The following is a 9941-nucleotide window of genomic DNA, read 5'->3' as shown; positions in this document are numbered from 1 at the left end:
TTATCATTTTGGGCAGTTGTATTGATTGATAGTTAGATCATTGTAAGAAAATGAATAGACACTTATTTGAAATGTAATGTGTGAATAGCCTTTTGAAACAGTAGTACTTTGATGTTAAGTTGTGTCATATTGAACATGTGATTTTGGTTGAATGAACAAATGATCCAAGTTTTATGTGTATTGGATCCAAGCAATTGAGAAAAGAGTTAAGAGTTTTGAAAAATTTGCATTTTGATCTTTGGTTGTGAGTTTTGTGTCTAGAGTTGTAAAAAATGACATCAAGGTTCTGAAAATAGTAGCAAAGTGATTGTAAAAAACTGTAACATACTTAGGACTTCTGTACAAGGTTAAAAATTATGTGCAGTGTGGACAAAAAAATATTCCGAATGATTTTGTAATGATTTCTTCTGGACATTTTCTCATTGGTGCATTATTATGGTTCTCTGATGTGTAGTTAATCATCTTATTGGTTGCACTGACATTGACAACAAAAAAAGTTTGATCTTATGGATATTAACTGGTGCTTCTTGTGAGTTTTTGGACAGTAATACTGAAGCATCAGTCACTGTGACTACTTTGACTACTGGGGAAAAGGAACCCAAGTCACAGTTTCCTCTGGTAAGTTATTGTTTTATTTCTCTTGGCTATTATTTTTGTTTAATTTAAAAAGCAGACATAAAGTTTTACTTCAAAATAATATGTGAATGTATTTTAAGTAATCATTCTTACTTTGATAAGCAGGCAAATGTAGCCAAATTAAGAACCAACTTTGAGCATGTATGCATAATAATTTTAATAACATTATGCAACTTTATTAACCCGCCACTCTATGTCTGTGAGAAACAAATAAATGATTCATGTTTTAATTAAGCATTAAATTACGGATATCGGTCTAATCGTGCTAAACTATAGCTGCAAGAAATGCTTGAATTGAATTTTTGGTACATTGGATATAATGATATTGATATTGACACGTCAGTCACAGTGACATCTTGTAAGAATTTTAATTTCCAATCTTACCAAATATTTAAAAGAAATGTTTAATTACCTGAACAAGCAGTAACATATTTCAAAAAACAAATCCATATTCTGAATTAATTGCCTAGAATTTGTGGAATCGCTCGATTGAGGGTTTAAGATAAGAAAATTATACACTATAAAAATGCTGGGATATTTTAAATCAAACGTTGTGTTGTTTCAACCCATGATTGAGTAACATCAATTTAGCATAGGGTTATTTATAACTCAACAGTGAAGTTTGTTCATATTTGACCCATCAATTGATTGAAACAACACAACAACACATATATTAGAGTACACAGACAGTTTTTGTACACTATATTGGGTTAAAACTGTCAGTGTGACTATGCTTTTGACTACTGGGGGAAAGGAACGATGGTAACTGTATCGTCAGGTAAGACAATATTATTTATGTAATGCTTGTACTGATTTATATTCCAATTTATTTCGTAAACTAGCCAAAAAGTCAGTTTGCAAAAAAAAAAAATGTTTTTTACATAAAAGCAAAATTTGTTCGCGTGACTTCAGAGATAAGACAATGGTCAGAATTAGTCATTTCAAGTTTTGCTCATCTAACTAGTTACAGCTCATTCTACGCATTACACTGAGCGTTGCAATTTTGTGCTGCGTAAAATATTATAAATGCATACTGTGTAACTGGGCTTTCGACTACTGGGGAAGCGGCACGAAAGTCACAGTAACAAACAGTAGGTTTAATGTTTTATAATATTTTTTTAGGAAATAAAAATATATTTTACGTTTAGTTATTGGAGTAGTTTGTTATATTGCTGTTGTCTGCGATTTATCTTATGTTAATTATATTGCGAACTTCGTTTCAAAAGTTTTTAATAGCATGGCCGTTTCAGGAAAAAAAGAAACATTACAAATTCAATATCAATAATTCGGCAAATGATTTTTATGTATATATTTATTATTTGCGATGTTTTCTTGTTCTGGGGGGGGGAATCAGAAAAGCTAAATGTAAAGAATGTTAAGAATGTGGTGCGTTTATGATTACATGCGCTATAGCACATAGGCCTATTTTGAATCTTTAATGATATGTTGTTTCACTGTAAAAATGTAGCTTTAAAATATTTGGCCTATTTTTTAAGTTTAATCAGATTGGGTGTAATTTATTTCAACCTGTTTTAAGCTTGGACTAGTGACTTCTCGATATAGGTTAAGCATTTCCAACTAGTTTTAGGAGTAACCTAAAATGTTGATATGACTTATCAGACGTTGATAAGGATAACATATTTTTTACAGTGTTAAAAGTATTCCAAACACTGGCGTCATTAGTTCAATTTAACAGATCTTGGTAAAACTTTACAATAGGCCTAAATAAACATAAATACATTTACATTAAAAAATTCATTAGCTAACATGAACATTTATTAATTTTTTATAATCTGGTTTTTTATAATCTTTGTTAGTGTTATAGTTCATGTTTGTCATTGTCATTGTATTGTTCATTGTTAGTTCATTAAAGCTATACATTAAGCAATGTTAACAAATACAAAAGTGTTACCAAGATGTTTGTCTAAAACAATTTAAATTGTAATATGTCTTCAAATTGTATTTTTTTTTTATCATTTTCGGGGTCTTTGCTGTGTCATTCAGTTTCTTGTTTTTGGTAACAATTTACAATATATACGTAAACATTAGTATATGCATTCACTAACATGAACAAACAATAATCAATAAAGTTTTCGGGATGTACTATATTTTTGTTAATGTTACAGTTAATTCATGTTAGTTTATGGGGCAGTGTTAACAGTTACGACGCTTGATTTTTATAAATGTATTAATAAATGCCAAAATTAAAATGAAAAAATATATTCATAAATGCTGTAAAAGTATTGTTTATTCTTAGTTCATGTTAGCTACTGCTTTAATATTTGTTAACCAATACAACCTTAGTAAGCGTGTATTTTCAATGTATTGATCTCATCCTGTCTTTTACATGTTTTCAGCAACTGTGCGAGGAGTGTTATTATTTATTACTTATTGTTTATCGTTGTGCAAAGTGTAATTTTGATTTATTCTCATAGCCTACAATAAAGTTACAAACTGCGAGAATTGCAGTATGATTAATTTCATCTTAGTAGTGTATAGCCTACTTCAACTATAGTTAATGTAATGTTTATTTATATTTAATGTAAAGTTAATGTATACATTATTTGAGCTTTTTTACAATTAAAGCAGTCAAAAAAAATGTTGCACTCTGCAAAAAAAATTATATAAAGCGCTGTTTTTATACTAGGCCTACATTGTATCAAAATAATATAACATGCATTACGAGATATTTTGTGAAACACGCTTGACAGGTTGTGAATGTGTTTAAATAATAAAAAATATGATGTGTCTACAGCTCAGCCATCAGCACCACAGTATGTCTTTGGTCTTTCTGAATGTGGCTCCGGTTCTGATGGCTTCCTGACTGTCGGCTGCATTGCAAAAGGTTTCTCGCCCGCGGACTCGCTCACATTTAAATGGACAGATCCTAAAGGACAACGGGTGAATGATTTTGTGCAGTATCCAACAATCGGACGCGAGGGAGATTACACCAAAATCAGCCATCTACATGTGAAGAAAAGCGATTATACTCCTGATAAACCTTACAAATGCGAAGCAGTTGTTCCTCCAACGATTAAAAGACGTAAGTTAAGCTCTGCTGTTATACTACACGACAAGGAGGGTGGGGGTCATTTTTTAAGTCGCACTTTATGCATCTTATCTGTTATGTGTTGCGTCATTCTATTCACGTTCACTCTTAAGAATAAAGGTTTATAAAATGATGTGTAAGGTAAAGAAACTTTAACACCCACAGAGCCTTTTAGTTGCCCCTTACAAAAATTTTATCCAAAAAACTGTAGTAAAACGGTAACCACAAAATAACCATGGTTTTGACATCCATGGTTTTCAAAAACCATAGTTAAACCATGGTTAGTGTAGTAAAACCATAGTTTTGCTGATAGTAATCAATGCACCAAAAACATGTTTACTACACTTTTACCACAATAAAACCATGGTTAATTTTCGTAAGGGGCATCAAGGTTTTTTAGATAGTGGAATAAAGTTCAACAGACTATAAACTAGGTAAGAAAGAAATAGTTCCTAATGATTTTTTGCCTAAAAATATGATTCTTTTGTGACATTGCTGGAAAGAGCTATAGCATTTATATTTTTAAAAGTGTTAGGAAGAAATTGTCACGTGTCAGTGAATGTTTGAGCAGTTACACTTATAGTCAATTGTATACATATATGAGCAAGTACTTATTTAAATAAGAGTTGTAAAAATTATAGAGCAGTGCATGACAAATTTGTCTAATTGAGAGTCAATTTTCTTTTCAGAAATACTATGCCAAATAAACTTATTTGACATCTTAAAAAAGTCTTGTGAAATGTCCCTATTAAAAATTAGAACAAAATATGCAAAAAAAAAAAAAAAAAAAGATGAAAAGCTGGCAGCCTGCACGTTTGACCATCACCTTTCAAATCAATTTTCTGGTCTGGGGCTGGGCAAACTTCTCAGTAGGCACCAATCAGAGGCCGCATTTCTATGATACCATTATGTAGACTTCTTACAAAATATTTTAAATTATTTTAAAAATACAAAACACTGAAGTCTTTTAATACTTAAGAGGAAACGATTTTTATCAACCCTATCAAATACAAATTTATTCACTGTACTATTTTGTTTAGTTATCAAATGCAACCCCGAGGATGTCCTCACTTTACATCATGGTAGCATCAAATGTTCTGGTCCCAATGGAAAGTATTCATATGACTCTGTATGTGAATACTCATGTGAGATGGGTTATGAACTGAAGGGGTCCAATACGACAAAATGCACTGCTACCACAGAATGGACCAGCAAACCACCGACCTGTGAACGTGAGTAGAAATTATTTCAACTTATGTAATGCAAATATAACTACTTTTCATTAGCAATGGACTAATGTAATTTTTGAATCAATTTAATATAATTATTTTATTTTTATGTTACTTTGCTAATTTAAAAACATGAACGTAACAGATATCTATTTCAATGACAAAAGTTCAATACTGCAAGCAGAGATGGGCAAAGACACATCAAAATATATTTTAAAATAAAACCAAATACCTTAGTTTTAAGTGTATCAAAATAAACTACAAAATACAGCAGCCACAACATCTATCTACTACTGTATTTTACAAAACACAGAAGTATTTTGATACAAAATACGAAAGCATTTTCATCAACCCTATCAATATACAAATTACCAAATACTATTTTGTATTTGAAATGTGTATGAAATATATGTATCAAAAATACTGCAAATCCCTGCCTGCAATGTTCAAGCGAAAGATATCACAATCGGCCAGTATTCTTTGTTTAAATCTGTATTAGACAATTGTTTAAATCTGTATTAGACAAAAAATCCTATCAGTGCATGCATCTTTCCCTTTTATATTTAACAGTCTCTGTTAACATGTCTGTACATTTGTTTGCAGTTCTTGAATGTTCAGAGCTGACCACACCAAACAATGGGACAAAGCACTGTAGTCCTAACCACGACTCCAAAAGCTACCAATCCACATGTGAGTTTGCTTGTGATGTAGGATACACATTACGAAATTCCAGCTCCTCTACACTGCTTTGTGAAGCCACAGGACACTGGAATGATTCACAACCCAGCTGTGGAAGTAAGAAAGCTCACTTGAAGTCAAGTAGCCAGCTGAAGTCAAGCAAATAAGTTTTAATCACTGTACCATTTTTTTTAGTTGTAGAATGCAATCCTGAGGATGTCACCACTTTACATCATGGCAGTGTCCAATGTTCTCATCCCAATGGAAATTTTTCATATGAATCTGTATGTGAATACTCATGTGAGGAGGGTTATGAACTGAAGGGGTCCAATACGACAAAATGCACTGCTACCACAAAATGGAGCAGCAAACCACCGACCTGTGAACGTGAGTAGGAATTATATCAACTTATGTAAAGCAAAAATAACTACTTTAGCAATGGACCAGTGACAAAATTTTCAAACACCTCTAAGTTCAAAATTGATCACATGACTAAAAAGAGCAAAAAATTCCCTTTACAAAGATGCCTGGATTGTAAAAATCAGTTGAGGATTGAGAAAATGAACAAAACAATGTGTTAAAATAAACACATACTTTCTTAGAATTTACACTCTTAGGATGTGTTAATTTTTTTACACATCTTTGTGCGTTTGTGCATTATGTGTAATTTTGTGTTGATTTTGTGTTAATATAACACAAGTTGTGTTAAAAGTGACACAAAATGTGTTGTTTCAATAATCACACAGAGATGGGTGGATTCTGGGACAACGCATTTAGTGTGTTGTCCCAGAATCAACACTAATGTGTTGTTTTTAACACATTCCTTCTAAGAGTGTATCCTTTACATGTTTCATATCTTTTATCCAGTTTTCCAAGTATGCACAAGCAACAGATATGACAATCGTCCAGTAGTCTTTGTTTAATCGGTATCAGACAAAAAAATCCTATCAGTGCATCTCTCCCCTTCATATTTTACAGTCTCTATTAACATGTCTGTACATTTGTTTGCAGTTGTTCAATGTTCAAAGCTGACCACACCAAACAATGGGACAAAGCACTGTAGTCCTAACCACGACTCCAAAAGCTACCAATCCACATGTGAGTTTGCTTGTGATGTAGGATACACGTTACAAAAATCCAGGTCCTCTACACTGCTTTGCGAAGCCACAGGACTCTGGAATGATTCACAACCCAGCTGTGAAAGTAAGAAAGCTCACTTGAAGTCAAGTAGCCAGCTGAAGTCAAGCCAATAGGTTTTAATCACTGTACTGTTTTTTTTTTAGTTATAAAATGCAATTCCGATGTCGTCACCACTTTACATCATGGTAGCGTCCAATGTTCTCATCCCAATGGAAATTTTTCATATGACTCTGTATGTGTATACTCATGTGAGGAGGGTTATGAACTGAAGGGGTCCAATACGACAAAATGCACTGCTACCACAGAATGGACCAGCAAACCACCGACCTGTGAACGTGAGTAGAAAGTGATGGACCAATGTATAGGCCAATTTTTGGATCAATTTAAAAATATATACTTTATTGAACTTTGCTAATTAAAAAACATGATCGTAACATCAAAATGTATTTCAAAATAAAATACCAAATACCTTAGTTTTAAGTGTATCAAAATGAACTACAAAATACAGCAGCCACAACATGTATCAAAATAAACATCTGTATTTTGAAAATACTTAAAAATACTTTTACAAGAGAGCATGAAATTTCTTCACAAACCTTTCATCAGTTGGACTATTCGATCTATTGCTTTACCATTACATTGACTCTGATTGAGTCATGCAAAATCTGACATATGCATATGGTAACGAAGGGTCTACTTTGCATTAGCAACACTGACAAAAAGTCATTCATAAGAAGACAACTGATGGCACCAACTAGTTTCTAACCAATTAATAATTTGATTCTTATCATAAATATAATAATATATTTTGTCAGGCAGTAATTCATGCAGTGGTATGCAAACCAAAATATCATGATCCTACTAACAGCTACTTCAACTATAGGGCTATGGTTTGAAACAGGCTTTACAATACACACCCACGCGATCATACTCGTGTCCGTGTCATAGGGTGGCTCACAGTAAAAGCTGCTGCTATAGTTAAGATTAGACCACTACACCAATATCGTGTCATTAAAATCCCAGATGTTCATTACTGAAACGCTTTGTTTTTCATGCACAACCAACCAACATAGGCTGAAAGTAGCAAGCTAAACTATTTAGCCTAGGCTACTTAAAAAAAAAAACCAAAACAAAATGGATCTTCCTTTAATAATGTGGTGTCCGTCTGAGATAGTGCTTCTGGCTGCTGAATCATTTTGGTACCCAAAACAAACAACATTAATTCTCATGGCGATTTACGTCATTCTCATATTTTACAGTATTTTAAAAATACAAAAATACAAAACACAATAGTATTTTGATACAAAACACAAAAGCATTTTCATAAACCCTATCAAATAAAAATTACATAATACTATTTTGTATTTGAAATACGTGTTTGAAATACATGTATCAGAAATACTACTTATCCCTGAATGCAAGTATGCGTAAGCGACAGATATCACAATCGGCCAATAGTCTTTGTTTAAATCGATATCAGACAAAATAAAGCTATTTGTGCATAGAGACGGAGCGCAACACGTCATAACCTGAAAACCATGCCGACCGGGGGAGAAAACAATCCATCCTTCTCCATTGACTTGTATTGCCAGAGGCCGCCTCCTTGTCATTTCTGGCTTATAACAAAAAGCATAATGCCCAAAAGCTGCTGTGTGACAGGATGTAGGGCGAACAAGCCAAAAAACCCAGAAATACATTTTTATAAGCTGTCGACCTCAAAAAAGAAGCGTTTAAAGACACAAAAATGGATACAGGAAACTTTTCATATACTACTATTATTAGAACTGCGCCCACTGGAGGGAACATAATCTCTGATGCACTTTTGTGTCTTTAAATACTCGTTTTTGGGGTTGACAGCTTATAAAAACACAATTCTGCTTTTTTAGCTTGTTAGCTGTACACCTTGTCACACAGCAGCTTTTAGGCATTATTTTGCTTTTTATTATAAGCCAGAAATAACAAGGAGGCAGCCTCACGTAATACAAAGTCAATGGAGACGGTTGGATTGTTCTCCCCCTTGGTGGGCGTGGTTTTCAAATTAGCAAAACTGCGCTCTGTCTCTATCTCTCCCTTTCATATTTAACAGTCTCTATTAACTTGTCTGTACATTTGTTTGCAGTTATTCAATGTTCAGAGCTGATAACACCAAACAATGGGGCAATGAAGTGTCACCACGATTCCAAAGGCAACTTCAGCTACCAATCCACCTGTGAATTTGCTTGTAAAGAAGGATACACGTTACAAACATCCATCTCCTCTACACTGCTTTGCGAAGCCACAGGACACTGGAATGATTCACAACCCAGCTGTGAAAGTAAGAAAGCCCACTTGAAGTCAAGTAGACAGCTGAAGTCAAGCAAATAAGTTTTAATCACTGTACCATTTTTTTTTTTTTTTTAGTTGTAAAATGCAATCCCGACGATGTCCTCACTTTACATCATGGTAGTGTCCAATGTTCTTATCCCAATGGAAATTTTTCATATGAATCTGTATGTGAATACTCATGTGAGGAGGGTTATGAACTGAAGGGGTCCAATATGACAAAATGCACTGCTACCACAGAATGGACCAGCAAACCACCGACCTGTGAACGTGAGTAGAAATTACGTCAACTTATGTAAAGCAAATATAACTACTTTTCATTAGCAATGGACCGATAACAAAATTTTCAAACACCCCTAAGTTCAAAATTTATCACATGACTAAAAGAGCAGAAAATTCCCTATACAAAGACAAAGATAATACAAAGTCACATGGATTGTAAAAATCAGTTGAGGATTGAGAAAGTTACAAAAATTTTATACATTAATTACAATAGAAAGTATGTGATCGAAAATGCTTATTAATCACATGATTTTACTTGTAACTTTATCATTTTATTAGATATTTGCACGAAAACAAGCAGAAGGTAGAATTTTGTTAGATCTTTCAAATGAAATCATGAACATTTATTGTTTTAGTTGGAATGGGCTCCAGACCCATGGTACCCTTGGTTTTCGGAATGATGCCTGCAGTCAGGCCCAAAATATCACAGTTTAGTGCCCCAGGGTGACCACATTTGAAGTGCCCATCTACCCCCCCTCCAAAAAAAAAAAAAAAATTAAACTCTAGTCATTCACGGCTCCAGACTAACTTTTTTGTTATTAGAAGCACTGTAGCCCCTGACTGAAAATTTTAGGAGTGCCAGCTGAAAATGTAGGGCACACCTT

The 9941-nt window shown here is 33.5% G+C and overlaps 1 protein-coding gene across 1 annotated transcript in view; it reads left to right on the top strand.

The window, feature by feature from the left end:
• Nucleotides 1-1283: 1283 nt before the first annotated feature.
• The window catches only part of LOC135766833 (sushi, von Willebrand factor type A, EGF and pentraxin domain-containing protein 1-like), a 40898-nt gene continuing 32240 nt past the window's right edge, over nt 1284-9941 (top strand). Inside the window, exons 1-9 of the mRNA XM_065276310.2 lie at nt 1284-1414; nt 3392-3679; nt 4726-4917; nt 5518-5709; nt 5788-5979; nt 6604-6795; nt 6876-7067; nt 8852-9046; nt 9133-9324. Of these exons, the coding sequence (XP_065132382.1) occupies nt 1396-1414; nt 3392-3679; nt 4726-4917; nt 5518-5709; nt 5788-5979; nt 6604-6795; nt 6876-7067; nt 8852-9046; nt 9133-9324 (1654 nt within the window). The 5' untranslated portion in view covers nt 1284-1395. The remainder of the gene's footprint in view (nt 1415-3391; nt 3680-4725; nt 4918-5517; nt 5710-5787; nt 5980-6603; nt 6796-6875; nt 7068-8851; nt 9047-9132; nt 9325-9941) is intronic.

Source organism: Paramisgurnus dabryanus, chromosome 3, assembly GCF_030506205.2.
Source record: "Paramisgurnus dabryanus chromosome 3, PD_genome_1.1, whole genome shotgun sequence".
In the NCBI taxonomy this organism is placed as follows: Eukaryota; Metazoa; Chordata; class Actinopteri; order Cypriniformes; family Cobitidae; genus Paramisgurnus; species Paramisgurnus dabryanus.
Note: the sequence above shows the minus strand (reverse complement) of the source record. Positions and strands in the feature narration are given on the sequence as shown.